This window comes from Cuculus canorus, chromosome 1 (genome assembly GCF_017976375.1).
Source record: "Cuculus canorus isolate bCucCan1 chromosome 1, bCucCan1.pri, whole genome shotgun sequence".
Lineage (NCBI taxonomy): Eukaryota > Metazoa > Chordata > Aves > Cuculiformes > Cuculidae > Cuculus > Cuculus canorus.
Window position 1 is genome coordinate 195,593,191 of NC_071401.1, and position 24,359 is coordinate 195,617,549.

General features: G+C 38.2%; 1 protein-coding gene across 18 annotated transcripts in view; it reads right to left on the reverse strand.

Moving 5' to 3' along the window:
- Positions 1-24,359, reverse strand: part of MAGI2 (membrane associated guanylate kinase, WW and PDZ domain containing 2) — a 735,321-nt gene that overhangs the window by 45,617 nt on the left and 665,345 nt on the right. For 11 of the 18 annotated variants that reach the window (XM_054064111.1, XM_054064068.1, XM_054064155.1 and 8 more), the window contains 7 exons: positions 23,355-23,547; positions 22,276-22,362; positions 20,001-20,249; positions 8,671-8,856; positions 5,732-5,921; positions 2,447-2,687; positions 48-191 (listed from right to left, as the gene is read on the reverse strand). In XM_054064111.1, coding sequence (XP_053920086.1) covers positions 48-191; positions 2,447-2,687; positions 5,732-5,921; positions 8,671-8,856; positions 20,001-20,249; positions 22,276-22,362; positions 23,355-23,547 — 1,290 coding nt within the window. The remainder of the gene's footprint in view (positions 1-47; positions 192-2,446; positions 2,688-5,731; positions 5,922-8,670; positions 8,857-20,000; positions 20,250-22,275; positions 22,363-23,354; positions 23,548-24,359) is intronic. The other 7 variants (XM_054064101.1, XM_054064119.1, XM_054064199.1 and 4 more) reach the window with 3 other exon arrangements.

Sequence of the window (24,359 nt, forward strand, 5' to 3'; positions counted from 1 at the left end):
CCTATCCGTAAATGTTGAATAAAATTGTTACAACGCATTTTACTTACCCTCATCCTTCCATTTCTTATTGCTGGTCCATCTTCTGCTAACCTCAATACATACAAATCCATTTTGTACTCCCTTCCTCCTCGAATACTAAACCCAAAACCTTTGGCTCCTTTCTCCAAATCAACAGTGAAATAATCAAAGTCCTGTGCAGACAAATACAAAATGAAAGACAATTAATCACATGAATGTCATGGTATACATTCAAAGAAAGAAAACTTGAAACGTATCTCTTCAAGTGTAGCGATTCAATTAATATAAGCAAAGGAACCTTCAAGGTATACTTCTGCACTGACAGATTTTGGCCAGTTCTGAAAAGAGATTTTAGCAAATTACAAATGCCCAAGTCTCAATCACACTGGAAGGGCATCATTCATCAGTTCCCTGGTACGAAAAGCTCTCTATATGGTTTCCATATTTACCCTCAATACAAGTGTAAGTGTTTCTGTCTGTGCAGAAGCTCTGATTTGGTAAGTGAGGTAGCAGGCAGTTCCTGTAAAAGCATCATCACAATTAAAATTAGTAGGAGAGTTGCCTCTTAAATGTCTAGCAGAAGTGAACATGATCAACAAGTTGGACTGCATGGAGTCACAAAGTACAGCAACTCTCATCACTTTGGTTAAAATGTGCTTGAGGAGGAGGTGGGAAGTAGGAGGTTCGAGTTTCATCCTTTCTGTGACCTGCAGAGACCACGATTTGTCTTTCCAGTTTTTCGGTGGTGGACCCTAACTACCAGCCCCACAGAGGGGTCTGGGTAGGAGGTTGCTTTGTTGCTTCTGGTCCACTGGCAGCATGGAGTGCAAGAGACGTGGAAGCAGGAGGAAAGTGATAGCAAGCGTGGACTGTGTAGACCAGTAGTTACAGAATTAAACCGGAGATGGTGAGAAACGGGCAGTCTAATAATCTCTCTAGATGCTAAGTAGCATCTTATATGGTATGTATATGGGGGTGGGGATTTGCTATTTAGATACTGAAATGCATGAAATTTTCAGAGGGTTCTCTGGATCTCGTTTAAGAATTTGGGTATTTTCATTGATACAATCTGTGTTTCTGGTTTTGAAAATATAGACATAGACATAGAAATCATCTATACATGCTGCCAGCATATACTGGCCAGAAGTTTACATTGTGTTATTTAATACTTGTCTGACCTCTGGGTTTTTTTCTGTCTTTATGTAAGTAGAGAGGAGGAATTTTTTTAAAGTCTGAACTTGGGCTAAATCTCCAAATCTTCACAGCTGCCGGCAAATATTTGTCATCAGCAGAGCTTTGTCCAAGCTAAGATAGCTGTTCATCTAAGTTTTAATTCTTGGAATTCGCAAGGTCATGCCTGATGTCAGAGAAACTAGTTGTACAAGCTAGATTTCCCTCATCCAGGCTGTTACCAACAGAAGTGTAATTTTATCAGTCAGGATTCACATTTCTTTATTCATTTAGATTAGATAAAAAATTAATTTTCAACACTGCCGGAGAAAAGTAGTTTGAAATAAGGAACATCCCCTGTTTGATGACTGTATGATGTTCCTAGGAATAAAAAAATTCCTCTGCTGATGTGAAGGCAGCTTATTTTAGAACTTACATTTTAATGCTCCAGTCCCTTAAAAATAACATTTAACATTCGTAAAATCATAGAACTATAGAATGGTTTGGGTTGGAAGGGACCTTGAAGATCATCTAGTTCCGACCCTTCCCACTAGATCAGGCTGCCCATGGCCCCATCCAACCTGGCCTTGAATATTTCCAGGGATAGGGCAGCCACAACTTCCGTGGGCAACCTGCTGCAGTGCCTCACCACCCTTATCATGAAGAATTTCTTCCTAATGCCTAGAGCAAATCTTACCCCTTCCAATTTATAGCCATTCCCTCTTGTCCTATCACTACCTGCTGTTGTAAAAAGTCCCTCTCCAGCTTTCTTGTAGCCCCTTCAGGTACTGGAAGGCAGTTATAAGGTCTCTCTGGAGCCTTCTCTTCTACAGGCTGAAAAACCCCAATTATCTCAGCCTGTCCTCATAGCAGAGGTGCTCCAGCCCTCTGATCACCTTTGTGTCCCTCCTCTGGACCCATTCCAACAGTTCCATATCCTTCTTATATTGAGGATTCCAGAACTGGACACAATATTCCAGGTAGACACATTATATATATATATATAAAAAATATATATACACATTCCACTATAGAAACGCAATTATAAATGTAGTGTTATTTGACAGACCATATTGTTCTCCACTAATATTAATGGTTTAGAAGTAATTTCATCTACAGAGAAATAGTAGCTCTACCTAAAACCAGTAGAGGTGCCTTTTTCTTCTATAATGTTATCTTTCTTATCAGTATACACGATCTCTCCCTACAGACCCCAATGCTTTCTGTTCAGGAGCACTCTAAGGATTTAGTTTTGTACCTGGGGCTGCCTGTACTCTGACAGAGGATACTGCCTGGTGTCAGGGGAATGCTGCCTGTAATCTATCATAGGTGGCTGCCTGTAGTCAAGAGGTGGTGGCTGCTGGTAATCCATCACCGGAGGATGCCTGTAGTCCAGTGGAGGCTGTCGGTAGTCCGTTGAGGATTGCCTGTAGTCTGTAAATGGAGGTTGACGGATATCAGGCTTCACATCTTGTCTGGCTTTTACTTCTGATCTATAACTGAGAAAGGCAAAATGACTTAGTTTCAGAAAGTGGCAAAACATTATGAATATACATTATACGCATTGTTGAGGAGTGGAAGCAAACTACCTGAATGCAAAACTGCATAAAACAAATTTTCACACAGAAGCAAAACTCTCAATGGTAAATAGTTGAGTCCAAAACCAGTGAGCACGAGTGAAATGTGGACATAAGCAATTTTCATTCAGGTCATACTTCAATTTTCCATCTCCTATCAGTGAGATCAGGATTAGGATCAGAGGGATGGGAACAGGAAAAGCATCCTGATTCCTACTTATCTTGCCTACATGGAAGATAAAACTGCACAAGAAAACACCCATAATAATCTTTAAAAAATAATCTACTGAGTTTATAAAGTTCCCCCCCCCCCCGAGAATTTAGATTTCTATAGAGAAAATGAAATATCAGTACAGAGAATTATAATCTCTGTTTCATTGACCTAAACCATTATTACAAGATTCTTTAAGGTTAAACAGGATATTTAATTTGTACTGGCTATTATCTTTTTAATTAAATGTATTTGAAATAACATCTGTTAATATGGTGTTTATCATTATTATTATTACATACTCCCTATAATACCATCTGGCTACAAGCCCATAGCAGGTCATATCAGTACTTATACATGGAAGTAACACAAGGTGAGAGGAAAAAGAAATTGGTTAATGTGGAATTAGTCATGAATAACATATTGCTTTACTTGGTAAGTGGTTGCTGGAAGATGAGTCCTAAGACTTCAAAGAAGATGAGACTTTCTGTAGTACAGCAACTAGTTAATTAATTTACTCAGATGGGAAAGAGCGCATACTCATTCCTTATCATATGGAAATCAGTGCATAATAGCATTTCACACTTCAGGGTTAAGTATGGAATATTTTTACTCCAGACCTCTGTACCTTGGCTGTGTGATGTGCTGAATGGGCACAAAGGAAGTCCTGAATCTTTCTAGCAAGGTAATAGTGTAACGGTGGTTTGAGTTACATTTAAGAAAAATTTCACATAGTGAATGTTTTTACACTCTCCCTTAAGTGCTGAGGGAAACATTGTTTTTTCTTGTAAAGGAAATATAAATTTTAAATGCTGCTTTAATAACAGTCTGGAAGTTTTCCATTGTCCAAGTGACCATGCACACATGCAGATACATGGACACATATAAACTGTGAAAGAGATTTTGAAATGTACTTGATTTAAAACAAATTACACCCTAAATAAATGAGAGCATTGGTTTTGATTATGTTAATTTATCTATGAAAAAATAATCTAAATAATCTAAACATTTCCTAACCTTATATGTTTCAAAACTTCGTTACTTTATTAGTGCAGTACTGTAATATTATGGCAAATCTTCCCACACGCCAGCTTTAATTAGCTAAATGTCTAACCAGGCATGAAAATATCAGCACTACTTCCCTTCAACTTTTCTGAGAGATGAAAATAGCCTACAGCCACATGTTCTTTTAAAACCTTTAGATGGCATCTATAATTAACGACTTGCATGTATACATGCAGTCCTCTTACTTTCTTTACTCAGTATCGTGATCCTGTAGAAAGAATGTGGAGAACAGAAAGGCTCACTATGATACTAAGTCTTATTAACATTGGAAGTAAAAATACTTGTTAGCATTTCTAAAAGTTTAAAATGTTTTACAGTATTTTGATTTTGGTACATAAACAATGTATGTGGCTATATAAATGAGAGGTAGTATGACTTACAAAATCTAGTGAAAAGATACTATATGAAATAATAATAATGGACCAGTTTCTGGAATAAGAGTCACTACTAAGCAGGTTCACATTATACAACCACAGCTTTATCCCAGAAGATGATGTTGTTATTTAAAGTTGGAAGCACTATAATATTTGCTGACTATGTTAACAGTGGCATGATCAATTATAATTTATGATTTTAAGTAAAAGTATTATAGAATTTATTTTTGAAACTTTAATTAATATAGTTTACTGATCTGCTCTCAAAATTCCCAATTCAATGGACATTGATTTTCAACTTAAAAATGTGTATAGAGACTTTTGTGGAAGCTTTACAATAGATTTTGTCAGAAAAAATATATCTTCTAGGAGGTGGTCGCTTTTGGAAAAAGTACTCGATGAAATATAAAGCAAAGAAATTTGCCAAGTGTGACTAATTGAAAAAAAAATAATTTAGGGTAAGCGAAAGTGCTACATCTGTTAACTGAGGAGAATTAGAGGGCAGAGTGTCTGATTCACAACCAAACTCAATTATCTCCAAAAGCAAAAAGTTACAATTCTGTAACCAGCATCTAGTATTTGGGGAAGAGGGTCTTGATGAGGTATGTTGGTTACTGAATATTAACATAAAGACAGTCAGTGTAATCAGCCTTGTTTAACACGCCACAAAATTAACCCAAACTAAATGTTGATTGGAAATCACAGAAAGTTGTATCACCTCACAGCCTGAGCACGCTTTTTATATATACAGTTTTTAATATAGCTGGTCACAAAATTTCTACCCCCCCTGCATTTACTTTCTGTCACAGATAAATTCATCAATGCACACATATAAATTAAAGGTAAGAAATTGGCTAGGAAATGAGACATCATAGATAAAAGCTATTATAAAAATCTCTTCTTGACTCCAGAACTCCAACAGACAAAAAAGAAAGATGTGTAAGATAATGCAAAAAAGGTCCCTTTACTGATATACTCATATTTTGTAAGTTGTAATGGTATAAGGAAGTATGTTAGAGATGAAATTATTAGCAAGGAATACTTTGGTGTTTAGTTCCTTGGCAAACATATGATCCTGACGGACATATGTGGAAGTTTAGCCAGACCCGTGTTCATAATCGTATATTTTATACCTGAACAAGACTCACAGCTTATCCTGGCGAGCACAATTCATGCTCTCCAAGTACAATCACAGGACTGTGCCTTGTCAGAGCCCCACAGCCAACGGCTAACAGCTGCTATAACTGCCTGAAGACCCAGCACAAGGGTCCCCAGTGGTCCTCAGAGGATACAGAGGCTGGAGGAGCCACTCTTACCTGTTTTCGTGTCCCTGCAGCTGGAGGGGCTGTGGCGGCGGTGGCTGGGCGACGGGGCTGTGCTGGGCGACGGGGCTTTGCTGCGCCAGGGGACTCTGCTGGGCCATGGGGCTGTGCTGCTGGGCCATGGGGCTCTGCTTCTCTGAGCTGGGGGCCGAGGCTGGGCTGTTCAGCTCTGTGTAATGGGAAGCTGGAGATTAAAGACCTGTCACAGCGCAGCATTTAATAAAGGGCAAAGGTAGACAATAATAATTTTTGGTCGCACATTGCCTCTGAAAATTTATGCTTTGTCGCTTTTACTCTCTCGGGTTATAATTAGATTTTAAGACATCTGAACCTAATGGGCTTTTTTTGATAGTATGTGGGATCTGAAATCTCAGTCACTTCTATAACTCTGGTTGACACCTGCATTATTTAAAATCCTATTGAACAAGGCAAATGGTTTCCATGCTTCATGTTTTCTTTTAAAGCCTAGAAATGCTGGTACTTGAAAACTTTTCATTTTGAGAGAATGAATGCTTTTATTGCTTTCACCACTCCTATGGGATCACAGACTGTCGACACAAAAGCTAAAACACTAGTGTGCTTGTGTTAGCTCCTGCTGTCTTTGGGCTCAACAAGAGCTTCCTGTCTTTTTTAAATCTTTGGGCACTGTGAACAGTAACACCGATCTCAATGAATTCTGGATAAGCAGCTAAACTGATGTCTTATTTCACTGTATTGTGTCAAATGACCAGGGTTTCACATAGGAACAGCACCAAAAATCAGAATCCTTCTTTAGAAAAAACATAAAATTCAGAATCCTTCTTTAGAAAAAACATAAAATTCAGAAAGATAGAGAAGCTGGGGTAGGAAATGTGGCCTTGTGGCATTATTACAAATAAGGGATGCCAATCTTCCTTCAGGCTTCCTGTTGCACTTGGGGGAAGACACAGCTGGCACTGAGCTCATATTGAATATATTTCTTCTGACACACTGGCACAGTAATGTTGCTCATCATTCACCTATTAAGAAGCATAAATGAAAGAGACTCCACCCACAGAGGACAGAGTACTGAAGAAGTAATTGCTCGTGCATTAGCAACAGCAAAAGCACATATTATATTTTTTTATTTCTGCTTGCCATGGAATGAGTGAGGCCAGTGTGGTGCGGTGCAAAGCATCCTGAATGGACGTGTATCTGGCTGAGCATCCCAAACAGCAATAGCTATGCACAATCCAGGTCTTACCTAGTTTATATTTGAATGTAGTTTGAATTTTGAATGAATTTTTTTTTTTTTAACATGTGAGTTTGACTTCTATGACTGCACATTTCTAATGACTCTCTACTCATTTAATTCATGCTCATAATTATTTTAAAAGATTTTAGCTACTTTGTTAAAAATCTTTACAATTTAGGCTTAATTGTCAAAAAAACTTGTGTATTTGCACTTAAAACACTCCTCATACATGCATAAGCAACATTTGTCTGGGTAATTACTGTGCTTAAGGCTTTAATTGCCCATTTTGCATCTGTGAGTCTCTTTTACATTACAATATTTCAAAGACAAAGATTAGGAATATTGCCCCTCATTTCTACATTACTCTCATAACTATGGATGAACTAGTCAAATCATAAGCTTCTTCTAAAACTGCTTTGCATTTATATGGCATTTTTCACCTGAAAGTACATTATCGAGGTATTAGATTTTTTTCCTAATTTTCTAAGCTGGGAAGCTAATATTAGAAGGCAAATGAGGTGTTCAGCGTCACACAGTCATACTGGGAAGCCATGACTTGGACACATAAAATTTCTCATCACCTGAGAACATCCTGTAGCACTGCATCTCAGATGCATCCCTGCTGTCTTTCTAACTCAAGGTATCAATCTCTAACATTGAACCATTAGCAATTTGCTAATATTAATTAATCTAGGTACCAGGAAGGCCTAAATAATCTGCACTTACTGTGTGCAAATCACACTTTTTTGTAGATGCTTTCCAAGGTGACCTCCAGTAATTATACAGCAGCTCTTTGGTGTGAATACTGAACTTCTGTATGTTTGTGTTTTTCCCTTCACTGAATTAATTTAACAAAGTAGATAACTTCCCCCAGTTGCAGTCCATGGTCAGTGTCAGACTATTTCCTTGTCCTATTGTTGGATGCAGCAGCAGTAAGTGAAGGTCGTTTATCCGGACCATAGATCATTAAGTAATTATGTTATTCGCCCTGTGACATTCCTAGCTCTAATGGTATTTGTTACTGAGATATAAATCCACAGTCTCATTAATACAGTATAATTCATATATCACTACAGCACACCACTAAACTAAAAAAAGCCCTAAAATCAACCCTAAAAAACATGAAGCCAACATCAAAAGATCTTCACTTATTAGCTGTGGAGTAATGACCAGAATAATGAGTCTGTCCCTTACTCTCACCTTACAAATGAGATAAACTGAGGTTCAGATCTTTCCTGCTTTATGAATTTTTAGTGATATATGTAGACAAAATGACAAAATCTGAACCCTTCCTTCACGTCACTTTGTCACAGATAGCTGGTAACTTTGGATGCCAGGAGAAAGCCATTGCAGTCTCTTGTGAGTCAAATTTTGGTTTGGTTTATAGCAACATGTAAGAGAACAAACTCAACACCACCTAGGTCTCTTGTAGAGCCCTGTTCTATGCAGAAGACAATTCTTCCAAAAGGCATTAACACTGATTCTCCAGTATTCGTCTCTCTCTCAGGTTTCTCCAGGTTTGCTTTAGATACTATTTTTGGAACTGGAAATGTTGTCAAGAATTCAGGTATTATTCAAGCCAGTTCTAAGACTGTAATTTTGTGTGCTGTACATTATAGCTCAGAAAGTGAAACAAAAGATGTTTCAAGTGGTGACATAATTCAAGTTAATTGGAGGCTACTTAAAATTTCCTTCCTGTTTTTAAGGGCCATTGACTTACCCTCCTGAGGAATGATGCGAAGAGTTACACTGAGACCTGCATCTTTAATTAGTTTCACAATATCTGCATGAGGCATGTTAATAATAGACTGGCCATTCACAGCTAAGATCCGGTCTCCAACTTTAAGTTTTGCACAGCGATCTGCAGGACTTCCATCAATAATCCGCCCTATTTTATGGGGTACAGCTAGACAAGGCAAAAAGTCACAGTTAACATAAGCTACAACAAATGCTGATGTTCACAAGCAAAAGAAAATGAGTTCATTTGGAAGAAAGCTGTGTATGAATTAAAAAATATTTAAGAATATAAATTCTTATACAACATCATTTACATCAACATTGTACAGATTTCAGTAAAAATTCGAAATGAAGATGTGCATGTATACATTGTCTATATGTATATATATGAAGTCTAAAATCAGCTTATGATTCAGCTAGTTTGCAAACCTGACACGTAATAAGATAATAAACAGATCAGGAAAACAATAAGGCACTAAAACAGTGAAGGGGATAAATTTGCACAATAAGCAGTAGTTATAAATTGCTTCCCCCTTCTACTTTACAGAATCTCTTTGTTTGTAGTGCAATAGAGGCACAATTTGTACACAATTAGATGTTATTACTGAAAACAGCCAGGGTTCACTAAATTGCTCTCCTCCTCCATTCAGATACATTAATTGATAAAGAGAAATCATATCGAAGATTTATTAAGATGTGCAGCTTTCTAATTAGATAGATGCCATCATGATTTTTCAGTTAATTATGAGTGCATAGAGACATTTACTACATCAAATAGACCCTTCTCCCCTCATTATCAAAACATTACAGATCAGCTTTTCTTCTTTAGCTCTTCTCCATTGTTCTCTACCTTTCTGTGTACTCCATCCAGTCTCTTTTTCCAACTTTTCCCTAATTTTCCATTGAATTTTCTAAATATTACTCTTGATCTTTCTCCTAGTGTTTCTTCCCTATCCTCCTCCTTTTTTAACGAAATGCATATACTATAGCTGACTATTCTTTTCTCTCTATCTAGGCTCCCCAAAGAGCACGCTAGTTTTCTTTCTCTCTACTACTCATAAATACAATTAAAGTTGACTATATAGTCTATTAATATCCTAATGGTGTCTGAGTATCCCTCACTGTCCACCTGCAATTGGTGTTTAAAAACAGTCATGTTTCTTTTTTAAAAAATAATACATCCTTAAGATTCTAATATGCATAGAGAACCTGGAAAAGTGGAAAGAAAAGATTAATCAAGCATTTTAAAAAAATATCTAGGATATCATTTCTTATATAAAACAAAGCTTTATCAGATGATGTGTTCAGAATACTCCATCACCACAGAACAGATTTCTCAGCCCTCTGATAAATATTCCCTGAAGGTGATAGTGACAAACACAGATTGCACATCTCATGCAAAGTCACAACACACATACCTCAAAGTGACTTTTGTTTCAAGTATGGATGCAAGTGTTGCTTACAGTGTTAAAAATTAATTTTCCGCGAGCTAAAAATACAAGTGAGTACTCTGAAGTGCAAGCCGTAATAAAACTGCATGTTTCTTTACCACTATATTTCAGGCAAGAATATAAACTAAATTATGACTTTAGTAATAGGGACACAACTAGAGTACTTCAGAAATGTCTTGCTGCTTAGGAACTATGCATTTAATTTATGTCACAATGTTTAAACCCTTCTATGTTTTAAAACGTACTAAGTATGAATAGCCACACTTTGTAAAAAACTAGTGTTTATTTTGCCCTCTATGCAGATATATAACTGCCACACATGCATATCATTAAGTAAACAAGTAAAAGAGTAACTTGACAGTGAAACAGTCTACATTCACACAGAGCCTTTCACAACAGATCATTTCTTAAAGCATCACTAAGACTAATTTAAGCAAAGACTAAAACATGCCTGTTTCTGGTATATGTAATAAAAATGTATCTGAAATTACCATGTCACTTCTACACATTAGTGGAGACCTGAATATAGGATTGCATTATATGAAAGAGGAAGAAAATTAGTAGGAAGAAAAAAGGGCTGGTATTATGGCCAAGACAGCACAGTTAAAATCCCAGTCTTGCTATCGCCAGCTCTAGAGAAGATATTTTTACTAGCCTAAATAATGAAGTAGAGACATTATTTTAGTAGAGAGGGAGGTGGATGGGTGGGAAATCCTATTAAGTTGCCAGAAAATTTTTTGTTTCACTTCTTGCACCTGACAAGTGAATAGAGCAGATGTCTGCATGTTTGAGATATCTGCTAACACCAAAGCTGCTGGTGGGAGAGTTATAAGAGTCAGATTCTGCTCCATATCCTGAGAAAAGGGAATGGAGGGAGAAAGACTAGGAACTTTGCATTCCTTTTTCTTCATCTTAAGCCTAATGTCCTTCACCTTCCTGATGAAGGTATTTTATTTACTGTAAACGTTTTGGTATCATTGCACTCTCTTCATCCTACTGTGATATGAAAGGATCAACAGTGGTGACCTTCAGGACAAATCTTATGTCTGTCAAGGTAGCTTTTCTATTGCACTTTGGTTTTGGAGAGTTTAATGCTCGTCTTCTGAGATTGTATTGATGCAGTATGTTGTCACATGATCTTGCTGCAGATTGGGATGTGGAAAGTTTTTGCAGAAGGAAGATGAATATCTATTAAAGACAGCAAAGGAGACTACTGGTATGGTATATGGGTAAATCCAGTGAATTACTGGATTACTGAATTACTGAAACTCACAGCCATTCAGCAGAAGCTGGTTTCTATGCAATTCTAGGTCATATTGAGAAGTTTATCTCCTGGCTTCTTCTCTCCTGGTAAGATCCTGAAAAGTTTCTGGTCTCTGCTTGTTCTTCCCAATGGAGTTCTGCATGAAACTCCTTGTAAGCCACGATATCCTGGCCAACACTGTCTGTGCTTCTGCCTTGGAAAGGGAGGATTTATTTAAGGATTTATTTACAAGCATGAGGACTTCTGAGGGATGCTAACAATCTGATAATCATGAAAATATAAGCATATTATATTCTAGAATATATTAGAAAACTTTTAATTTCCAAGAGACTTTGGTGGTGAAATACTGTGAAGGGATAAGGAGATACTTTAATGGGGGATTAATTAGATGACAGCTAAGTAACAAAAGTAGAAGTGAACTGTAAAATTCTATAATGGAGAATTTATATGGTTCAGAATGGTCACATCTAAAACAGGTATGGAAGAGCTATAAACTCTCAGTACTGAGTCAACTGAGTGAAGGGGTAGACAATATCACATGAAAAGAAACGCAACATGATGCACATAGGGGAAAAATGACCCTGCCTAAGCTTAAGTAGGAATGAGCCCTAAATTAATTATTACCACTCAGGAGATCTTGAAATAATTGCACCTACTTCTCTCAAAACATGAACTTAGTAAAACAGAAATTAGAATTTTAAGATTTAGAAAAAGAACACCAAATGAAATAAAGTTGTGCTAGTTACTACTGTGTACCTAAAGACCTAAATTAGCCCATGAGCTTGCAATCTGCAGCTTGGAGAAAAGAAGGTGGAGCAGCCTTCTGCAGGGCCAGAAGCATCAAAGGATTCAAAAAAGGATTAGATAAATTCACAGGAGTGGATCCACTGCTGATTAAATCAGAAAGTCATGGTTGTGAAAGCTGAGGACATGCCTGGGGAAGGTCTCTGTCTGCTGCAGATGTTATCCTCTCTGTCATTGGTCATGGCCAGGGACAGTGCCAGCATCTGCAGCTCTTCAGTCTCTCTCAGCATCAGAGGTCTCTTCTCAGGAAGAAAATTCTCATGTTTGGCATTTAATTATGGCTTTGTTAACACATCATATTTTTTGTTAAATTGCATCTTCAGTGTTTTAAGGAGAACATTTAATAACAGAATCTTCTAAAGGAAGTCCCAGATTGTTTGACTGATGATGATTCCACTCACTCTTGAAAATCTTTCCTGATCTATTCACATATCTTTCTAGAGTTCACCACAAGCTGTTCTACAAACATATGTTCATTTAGAAAAGCAGAAGCATGTGCCTGGGGTAGACTCTGCAAAGAATTTGATCCCCCTTATTTCAAAACACAGTTACCTGAGCAGCATTTAATATTAGCAAGCTATACAGAAACAATTGGATTTGTGACTTTCTTTTCAGGAATACTGTTATTCAAGCTAAGAGTGAGCATAGAAACAAGATGCCCCTTTGCAGGACAAGGAATTTCTTAGTTCTCTCAGACTAAACAATGCATGAGACTGCAAAGGGATAATATTATGGTAAACAGGGGTTTATAAAAATATTTTTAACTGTTGAAAGTATGTGAAATTAGTGAGATACAGTTTATATGTATGAGACATGCAATCCTTCAAAATAGATACATAGATTTTTTTCTAATGCTATCAAGTTATCCAAAATGTGATACTTATGGATATCTACCTTAAGAAAATAATCCTTTCAAGGCAGAATTCATAATTCTAGATAAAAAAAAAAGCCAAGAACAGTAATGCCACAGAAGCATTTCATAACAATAGATCTTATGATGAGATCTAATTTTTCTGCAGAACGTTTTATGAAAAATTTGTGACTTCAGGCAGATTTGAATCCTGAGAACGCTGAAGCTTCTAAGATATTTGAAGCCATCAACCTCTCTCCCTAAATCTCCCTCAGAGATTTACAGCATTTGAATCAGGAACACGAACTGATCCAGCTCTGGCACCTAGCAACTTATTTAGCAAGTTAATTATGCAATGATCAGCTCTAAGCTTATTATCAAAAAAGAACTTAAATTAAAAAATTAAGAGAGAAAATGACATTATTGCATTTAAAAAGTGGGTAGGGTCTGTTTTCTGTAACTTGCTAACAACTACAAACTAATGTTTTTCTTTATATTACCATTTTTATTTGATAGAATCACCCACTTTTCCTCTCCACGATTCAAATAAACACCCTTCCCACACCTTCTTGTCATAGAAAAGAAAGAGTAAATTCCGTAGCTTTACACTTAAGGGTCCATATGCTTGGGTCAGCTGTACACAAAGCCAGAGCAGTTGCTGAATACAGGTACTGCTTCCAACACTGTATGTTTCTATCAGCCTCTTTCTGATATATTTCTGTTTGGAAATAAAAATGATTTATGCTCACTTGGGAGACATATGCGTTGGAAACAGCTGATTCTAAGAAGATGTTACCAACAAATCATGCTTTTCTGGTTTACGTCAACATTATTTTATGTCTATTCAGATCTTTTAGTCATAATTGTTGAGGCTATATTTTGCAGAAAGTCACTTTCCAGTTTTGTTCCTATATAGTAGTTAAATGTAAAAAATACTCCGTTAAGGGGGAAAAAAAATCAAACCTCTGCTTTATCTATTAAACCCACTGGCAGATAAATTCCTGCAATCTTTTCTAATGTTAATACATTATAATGCTTATATGTAGTAAACCAAGCAAACAAACCTTCCTGAGCCAGCTGTCCTTTTCAATGTTACACGGCTGATCACATGAATATTTATTATATACTCAATTGTCAAAAGGTGCCAGAGTTTTTATTCAGCCAGCAGACTCTAGTATGTCAGATTTTAATTGGGAGAATATATTAAAAGTAAACATCTGTAATTCAATGTTACTGAATAATCTAAAATTTGGGAAATGTGAGACTGTTGGACTTTCTATCAGGACTAATATTAGAATCAAGCTAAAATATTTCCCTGAAACTGATGGGCTGTTTTATGTGACACTCATTTTGAAAACAGAAATCTGTGGCATGCTGCATAGTTGTAGATGGCAATAATCCCTTTTGTTTATAAGGTTAATGAACCTATGAATTGAAACATCCTATTGTGTGCCAATATGGAGCATATTTACTTGCACAGCATGATTTTGTCACAGGTATCGTAAGCTAGGTAGAAAGGGATGTATGTAACTTAGAATTCTGAAAAACTAGGAAAAAAATAACAGAACTTTGGTACCTTAATTCAGGCTTCATCTAAAACCAAAATGAGCCAAGTGGAACTACTAAAAAAACCTTGATTCCCTTCCCAAGGGTGTGCTAAGAAAACTTGTGGAGATTTTTCTTAGAAAACATAAGAGCAGCCCCACTATGCCCAAATGACCTGTTCAGGAACATGCTGGAGGACAAAAGTCTCCTACAGAGGGGAGTGATATGGCTAAGATGTCGATGCTTTATTCTCAAAAAATATCAAATAGCCAATTCCTGCCTGCAAACTGAAGCGATATATTTACAGGAATATAAAAAAAAAATCTTTCTCTTCTTAAGGTTATTTCACCATTATTAATTCATAGAATTATCACAGAATGGTTTGAGTTGGAAGGGACCTTAAATATCATCTAGTTACAACATCCCTGCCATAGGCAGGGACACCTTTCACTAGATCAGGTTGCTCAAAGCCTCATCCAACCTGGTTGAAACCTCCAGGGACAGGGCACCCACAACTTCCCTGGGCAACCTGTGCCAGTGCCTCACCGCCCTCACAATAAAAATTTTCTTCCTATTATCTAATCAAATCTCCCCTCTTTCAACTTAAACCCGTTACCCCTTGATCCCTGAGAAAGCTCCCTGAGAAAGGGCCCCTCCCCGGCTTTTCTGTAGGCCCCCTTTAAGTACTGGAAGTACTGTGCTGAGGACTCCAGAACTGAACATAGTACTCCAGGTACGATCCCACCAGAGTGGAGTAAAGGGGAAGAATCACCTCCCTTGACTTGCTGGTCACACATCTTTTGATGCAGCCCAGGAGATGGCTGGCTTTCTAGGCTGCAAGCACACATTGCTGGCTCTTGTTGAGCTTTTCGTCCACCAGCACCACCAAGTCCTTCTCATCAAGGCTACTTTCAATCCATTCTCTGCCCAGCCTGTGCTTGGGATTGCCCTGACTCAGGTGCAGGACCTTGCAAAGCACTTTCTTTTAGCTCTGAATGATACTGACAGTTAAATAAGCTTAGAAAGTGAAGTTTTGAAGCTGAAGAGGCAGGACAGCTCAAACGTGAATATCAAAGCCAAGAAGAAACGAGAAACCAGATCCTTTGCCCACAAGTCACAAGCATCTTCCACAGGGGAATTATATTGCAGATGCGTTTTCACTACTTCGTCCCAGAGACCTCCAAGTGGAGCAGATGGACATCCTAATTTCCCAAGTGGGTTTTTTCTTTATGTTTGAAGATTGGTCACAGAAAATTGTGTCTTCAGGCACCTTCTTACCCAGGAAGGACCATGGGTGAAATTGCAGCACAAATAGCTGTCTCAGATCACACAGTTATCATTGATAAATAAGCTGTTTTTTATCTCTAAACTGCAAGGAGTTCAAAGAAACTCGGGAGCTGAATGGGACTTATTTCAGAATGCTGTTTTCTGCAGTCAGCGGAGGCTTATCTTGGATTTATGGTTTTTAGTTAAAAGTTAGGACTGCATGTTTTGAGAAAAGGGAGAAAATTCTTTCATTAGACTCTATTTTATCACATTTCGAAAATCCAGAAGTCATTGGCATATGCAGTGTAGGGGCAAATGAAATCTACAACTCCTATTTTGCTAAACAGGAGGAAGAACATAACGAGTATGGCCAGTCTTCTGCCTTTTATTTAAAAAAAAATGTTTATTTATTATGCCTGTGTTTCCAGTTTGTTTAGTCTTTATGACTGTGCTAATTGACACTACCTGCTACAGTAAAATTCACGGAAATATTGCAAATTTTCCAGTTTCACTGGAAGATGTCATTTAATGAGATCTGTTTACAACACATAGTTTCTTTCTAAAGAAATTAAAGTGTTAAAGATTTACCGGTGATCACAAGCTTTTCTCCTAGAGGCAGCTGCATCCCAAGCACAGAAAGCAAAAGCAGCAGGAAGATATAAAGGAGGCAGGGACAAGAGTACTCCATAAATCTCTAGGGCAAATTAATTCAGAAATCTGCTTTTGGCCCTAAAATTCTCCACAGAAAAGGCATTTTACTACAGAGGACACACACTATTCAGTATTACCCTAAACATAAAGAGGAATTAGATTAATTAATTCAGTTTGGGTATTTTAGCTGCAATGTGGCACTCAGTACTGTTGTGTGAGGCAATGTCACCCCAAGCACAGCTGCACCTCTGTATCTTCACATGTTGCTGCTGGACACTGGGGACTTGCAGGGGAAAGTCCCAGGAGGAGCCCTCCCTCCCTTGCAGAACCACATGCACTGCAAGTCTTTTTATTGGGTGAAACATGAATATATCCTTTAGGACAGGACCTCAGAAACAGGCTGTAGTTTGCTCCATTTAACTGCTTAATTCTGCCACTGAACCAGGTAACTTAGATGATATTTGAAATTTGAGGGACAAAGTCAATTGCCTGGGAAGGTCTCCACGGAGCTACAAGGTTAAAACAGTCCAGATTCACCTAAGAGTGAAAGACTAGAATTCATATCTTCCAAGCATTCAGCTGGGATAGTGACACTGAGTCCCCCAAAGAATACTACTGGAGATGACAAAATTTTGATAAACTAAGTGTAACTTACGTAGCAAAAGAAAGCACAGAAAAAAGTTAAATTTAAGTGGCCTGCCTGAAGAAGGAATGAGAGGCAAAGCATGCTCTAATAGTGGGACGGAGTCTGGGGGAAAGCATGATGATATGTTTTGTTGGCAGAGGAAGTTGATCCTTTCATTAGGAACAGGTGAGGAGCCTGGCCAAGTGATTTTTCTTTTTTAAAAATCTCCTAGTACTTTAAAACCCTCTGGGTTCTCCACTATCCAAAATTACTTGATCCTGGATGTCCACTCAGACACAATTCTTTATTTATACACTTCAACTTACCTTACTGATATAATTTTTAAGTGTGGCTGACCTTGTCTGTGCCCCTTCTTTACCCTGCGAAATCTCTTCATTCAGTCCTTGTCACTCATTTTCCACTCCTGATCTGTCCCACATCAGAACTGAAGCTTGGTATAAGTTAATCCTGGGTGCTGGACTAAAGAACATCCCAAGCAATGCTTTGACAAAGGTGAGATGAAATTTCTACCATTACAGAATACAGGAAAATAAATGTGCCTCAAGAACTGGATATTTAAGTGAGTTTTCAAGAAGTCAAAATTACATCCATACATAAAGGCTGGGTCCTAAATACTTTATGGTAATTTTTTTAAATGACAGCTACTACACTGTTGACTGACACAAAATGTGAGAAAAATAGTCTATTCCCTAATTGTGACTGTACTCTCCCTCACTCAGACGGTGAAAGAAAATGCTCCTAGTGTTTTGAAAATTTCTGCAAGGCAAAGGCAGATCTATAAATTAACAATGATGATGAATCCTTTGCAAAGAGAAGAGTTGACCAAGACGTTAAGCTTTGGAACAAGAACAACATCCTCAGTTCTAGGCACTCCCGGGCCTTTTGTTGCTCTTTCCTAGGTCAGAGGGAGTGAGATACGTTCCTAATAGGCTACATGGGAACAGAACAGCATACATCCCATCAGAGAGGGTGGAAAACAGATATGCGATTCAGCTGGGGCACTGCTCCTCTGACTTCATGGGGTGGTCCTACAGCTTCATAGACAGAGCTGGTTTTAACTTCCTTGGCAAACACCCACAGAGCAAGCTTTTGTGGTCAACTGCAAAGAAGCAAACCCAGGAACCTGCAGCTCTGAGGCTAGTGGCAGCTCTGTTTGAATAGCTACTTCAACTTTAACAGTGCTTGAAGCGTAATCACCTAGTGATACAAGGTCCATGCTCCTGTACTGAGCAAGAGTTGTTGTAATTTTTTTGGATTGTAAGCACAGTTTATAAGTGTGATTTCAATAACAAGGAAAATACTTCCAGTACATGATTAATTGCCTTCTTGTGTAAAAGCAATGATGATACACTTCCAAGTTCTCAAGTCCTTTGCTTTCACAAGAAAGCAGAGGGGAATAGAGTTATCAAAATAAACATTCTTAAATCAACGCAACTCATCTTCACTTTGCCATAAGGATGCTTCTAGTGAGACAAACCCTTAGGCTATCCTTATCTCAGTAGTATTTGGTGCTACAAGATATTCCCTTTTCTGACCTATTTTGTCCATTTTGAGTCTTTAAATGTTGCATTGCAATTACTACATTAACATTTAATTGTGCATGTTTAGGGTATGTGTGCACAGCATCATTCTTTGCTACGTGGGGATACACGAACAGGCAACAAATGCACTGGCTCTGAAACCAGAAACACTCAACCTTCAGTAAAACATTTAACCAAATTAATATACTACTGCTATGAGAAGTGAGTGACTACCAAGGTACTTGACCTGGTGCCATGCAGACCCATATTTCTACATGGATGTAAGTTGTATTTTGGACATTACATCTCCTATATCCAGTTTCCTGCAGTCAGTACACTTTCTACCCCTGATTGTGCATTTTAATCAAAGGACTTTAGGACTCAGTAGCTGTTGCTGAACTTTTTCATGTCTTTCTTGTATTGAATTTAGAATTATTATTTTTATTAGAATTTATTATTTTTATTTTATTTCTTCAGGAAGCAGTTTTGGGAAAAAGAACAGTTTCTTCAAATCATCTCTAGAAGTCAGAGACGGGACTGCATTAGGTTGCAACTTGCAAAATGACAAATGTTCTCACTTTTTTTTTTCAGCAGTGGTTAGCATTCACATTTAACGGGAGATGTGGATGTCTCTTAACATAAAGCCTTATATGCTTCCTCCTTCCAAGGGGCTCAGCTCTCAGCTGATTAATTGCCATTTGAAACAGTCAAAGGGGACCCCATGCCTGCAGCTGCCACTACTGAAGGGTCTGAGTCTCTGTGGGTCCTATATTACAGCTGCCTGACCTTCCCCTGAATGTACTCAGGACATTTCAAACGGCACCAGATGCCTACAATAAAGCAATAAGTTGAGTCTCAATAAACATTAGTTTTCCGGACGTAAAGTGATCTATAATCATTATGGTTAGATCCTGCCATGATATTCACTATCTTCCTTTATTTAGTCATAACTTCAGTGCTAGGTATAGTCCAGACAGTTAAAAAATCAGCCTCCCTGCACCTCTTTCTAACTAATTTTCCCATTTTCTAGCTGCCCTAACTGGACAGCTGCTGTCATTGGGTTTGCTCTTTGGCATACAGGAACAGAGAAAATCCTGTTGTACTCCCATAGCCAAATGAGTGTGTGAAGCATAGAGCCTTGAAGGCCAGAATAATCTTAGCTTTTGTCCAATACACAACAAACAAAGAATGGTGCAACCCTGAGAATCCCTTCAGTTTTAATCTCTGCAGCTATTAATCAGCAGATGTCAGGTTTTAATTATTTTTTATTTAGAATGCACTTGAGAAATATAGGCTGAAAAATGTCGTTGACTTACTTATTGTGGACCCAGATTCAGGCCTGTTCAGGGAACTGATGATAACAAAGCCAAAGCCTTCATTCTCCTTGCGGTGGATCACAACGTCACTGGTTTGCAGACTCTGAGAAGTGAAGCCCTCGGGGGGTGTAGCATTGCTACTAGAGACAGCGTGATTACTGTTAGCATAAGTAGTATAGTCACTTCTTGGAGAACTGTGGTGTGTAGACACTGAGCCTGGGCTTCTGCCATTCTCTGGGCACGGTTCTCCTACAATATAAATCACACCAGTATTACAGTCTGACTTGCTCAATGACTCTGTGACTTACACTACATTTGCTAATGCAACATGAATACAGTTGACTGTCTATAGCCCAGACTACCGCAAGTATTAAACTAGGAGCTGTAATTGATGCAGAGAGACAGGAACCTACACAATTATGCAAAACTTTCAGTGGCAATCAGATAAAGCAAGCATGAAAACTCACTACTAAGCTATATACAAGACAGGAAAGGAAAGTAAGAAACAGTGGCTATCTGGATTGCAAAAACATTACCAAGCACTATTCCCTTGTCTGCTGGTTGATCTGCCATCAAGAGGAAAATGTAACCGTCTAATCCAATATAAAATTACTTTGTGTTTGGATTAAAATAATTTAAGAAGGCAGCTCACATAGAGTAATTAGGATTAGCTGTATAATATTCTTATTACAAGTTGATTAGCGTGCTCAAAAGATGTTCATGGAACTGAGCAGTTCTACAACGAAAAATAATACAAATAGTTTTTTTTCTGTGGGTGTCATGACAGAAGCAGCACTCTTTTAAAGGTTTTGAAGGTGCTCTTGTATGGCGAGTTGCAAAGGGCAGAAGTGAAAATGGAGTCCATCGACACTACACTATTGCTTTATAGTAACAAGAAGAGGAAACAAGTTGAATCTTGTGGGATTACACGCTTTTTTAGTACAAGCATTTTGGCAACTGAAAACAGTAAAGTTACACTTCCAGATAGGAAAAAAGATTTATATTCCTCACAGATCTAAGTTGTTTACACAAATCAGTTTCTATTGACAGTTTTAATATAGAACTTTCAGATGAATGTAAGTAATATGTTTTCTGTTCGGAGCGATGAGAGTGGGAGAGTCACTCTGCTGAACATGTGAAGAAGAGCTTACACACTCAAACATACATCCTAGGAAGGAAGTTTGCAAATTAGACCTTCAATGTGTATTTATTAATAAAATAAACATCCTCCAAGGACAAGCTGTTATTTTCTCAGTCAGGTGTGTCCTTTAGCAGTCCTTCTGCAACTATGAAATAAAGTGATTAGAGAGAATAAAGAGGAAGAAAACCAAACAATTATTATACTCCTGCATTAGAATTGAAAATCTCCAAGAGTTATTGAACCAAATCTGCAACTAAATGCCATAGTCAGTGACAAGAGAGATCTCATTTTCTTGCTGTCATGTTTCAGAAAACCAAATACTGTTTATGTCAGTATGGCTGCAACAGAAAGGAAATTGAATTACCCGGCAGAATGACCAAGAGCTGGCTTGGCCATAAATGAATGCAACTGAGTGCCATTAAGTATAGGAAAAGAAATATAAAGGAGGAAAAGTTTAAATGGCTACGCTGTTGTCAGCTGTGCAATAGATATTTATCAGAAAAATTACATTTTGCTTCCGGCTGTGGAAAAAAGGCATTTTAATCTATGTTGTTCTGAATACCACATTTTCCTAGTCAAATTATTTTCCAGAGCTTGTGAATAGTGATTTTCTGTTCCAGATCCAGGTAAGTAGGTGTGCAAAACAGTGATTCCAGGAGAGGGCTAAGTTGACTACATCAGATATAAGGCAGGTAAGGAAAGCCCCAGATCCCTCTATTGTATACATTCACATTAGTGAGAAATTCTCATTAAATCAATTGGCTTGATGTGTTAGCATTGCACTTTTCAGTCATGCCCAGCATCAGCAATTTAAATTTTCTTCCATACAGCTTATGTTGTAACACATCAAATTAAAATCCCGTTCAGCTCCTGAAACACTTAAATATAAATTACACACTATACTCACCGGTGTGCCACTTTCGAGGCCCAAGAATAACTCCAGGTGTTTTACCAACTTGTTTCATTTTCTGTGCCAAGAGACGAGAGTGTCTAATAGACACTTTTATTTAATATTTAACGAGCAGCAGTAAAGGCTGGCATCCACTCTTGCTAACCCTCCTGCTAATTTTGCCTGCAGTTTGCACAGCCTACTGACCTGGGAAAGGTGCTAATCACAAGCGCTCGGTGGATTACCTTGGTTATTGGCCATTTTCCTAGTGCTGGGGGAGCTGCGAGGGGGCGTCGTGCCGGGCGGAGGGGGACCTTTCTGGCTGGAGGGCTCTGGAGTCAGTAACAGAAGAAAGTCAGTCCCGCGAGAGCGTGGCTGCCAGGGAGCTGCGGTGCCGCAGTGGGAGGGGGACTGTGAAGATGAAGGTGAGTGGGAGGGCGGCTTTTTGGCAAGAAAGCAAAGGGGAAAGGCGCAGGCAATGACAGTGGATCTAAGGCATGGGAAGGAAGAAGACAGGACAGGCTGCGAATGTGGTTTTGCTCATTTCTGGTGCCTCAGTGAAGTGTACTCACCACAAATGCTTTAAAATTTCTTAAATAAACTTCTTTCCTTGAGTAAGCAAAGGTGGCAATGTAAAGGCAGAAAATTCTCCCATTAAAGCTTTAATAGATGCTGCCACACATTTTTTCAGCTTTCAGTGTTTTTCAACAATTGAGACTGAGCTAGTCTAAAGGTTTAATTTACTTCAGATTCTTCATATTGTTTTAGGTTTATTTCCTGAATGTGTCTGTTTGAAGGGAGGATTCGTCCCTGTTCCTGGGAGCTGCTTGTGCCATGGAAAAGGTTTTCAGCTTGTCGGTGTTGCAGTCGAGGGGAAAAACTCCAAGCGACATCAGTGAGACCAGAAATGGGCTTTTAACACACACAAGAGTGAAATGAGTTCCTTCCCTGAACAGTTATCAGTCTTTGAGCCTTTCTCTGATTACTTATTGACAGGGTAGCTTTAGTAGCTTTAGCTTAGGTGAATGTTTTGTCCCAGAATAGCACAGGAGGACACAGCACAGACCAAGACAGCATGGAACAAATCCAGTGCACTCATGACCACTGCCCCAGGATTGCCAATATTGTTTCCACTTTTGAAGGAAACAACACTCAGCAGTAGTGTTTTCGTCACAGAAATGAGGGACACATATTAGCAACTACTCTTTCTTTCAACAACACAAACATTCAGTTCAATTTTAATTTTCTTTTTTAAAACAACACCTCTTCGTGCTGCAAGCATTGAGATCCGTTTTTCCTTTCACTTTTCCCAGCCTTCACTCACCCGTGGGCAGCACTTTTCTCCTCACAGTAAGATTCACTTGCCCATTTCGAGCAGCATTATGCATAAGATCAATCACGTATCGGTGGGTTTTGCCAGCCACTGGAATCCCGTCCACATATACCAGCTCATCACCAGGATGGAGACGACCATCTCGGTCTGCTGAGCCCATGGCAATAACTGCTCCAATGAGAATCTAGGCAGCAAAGAAACAAAATCCCATGATATATACACTGAAGGCACACACAGACACAGTCTCCTATTTACTGCAATGATTTTCCTTTTCTGTTGAAGTTAAGTTAGCGAAGCAGTGCAGGTGAAGAGATGCGTGTGTTTCCAAAAGCTGTGTTCCACCTCTGTGGGTATGATTGAAGATGCTTCCTTGCCTTTGGTAAGAAGGTAAGATGAAGGTAAGCATAGAAATGCTACACCTGAGAAACCTGATCTAAGAGTGCTTTATCTGATATCTTCAAATCAAGGCAATTTGTCTATAGGGAATGTTGAGTTTCTATAGATTACATCATGCAGAAGATCTAAACAGACTGTTTCCATATAAGGATCCTTTTGGCTTAAAATTAGTTAGTCTGCATATTTCTTATCTAAGGTCCCTCACTGCTGTGTGATGTAAGCAACTGGAGTAATACACTTGAGGTCAGTATTAGAAGTGACCCCACTAAACCGAGTTTTCTTTGGGACTCTTTAAGGGAGAAGAAGTGCTGTATCAAATGTTGTTACTCATAGTGAATAACTGATCAGATAGTGGCTTATTAGCAAAGTGGAAAAAGAGGAAAAATGTCAGCTTACTCTGGGCAGATGTTGTTTTCCCAAATCGACATTTAAATGTAATTTGTATGGGACATATAAACTAGTAAAAAATCTGTTCAAAACCTTTTAATGACTTTCTCCATTTTCTATGCACATAAATTCACATAATTTATTAGAAGAAGACATATATATTTTCCCTGTGGAATAACTGGTAGAACAGTTGAGATTGATTCAAACAGAACC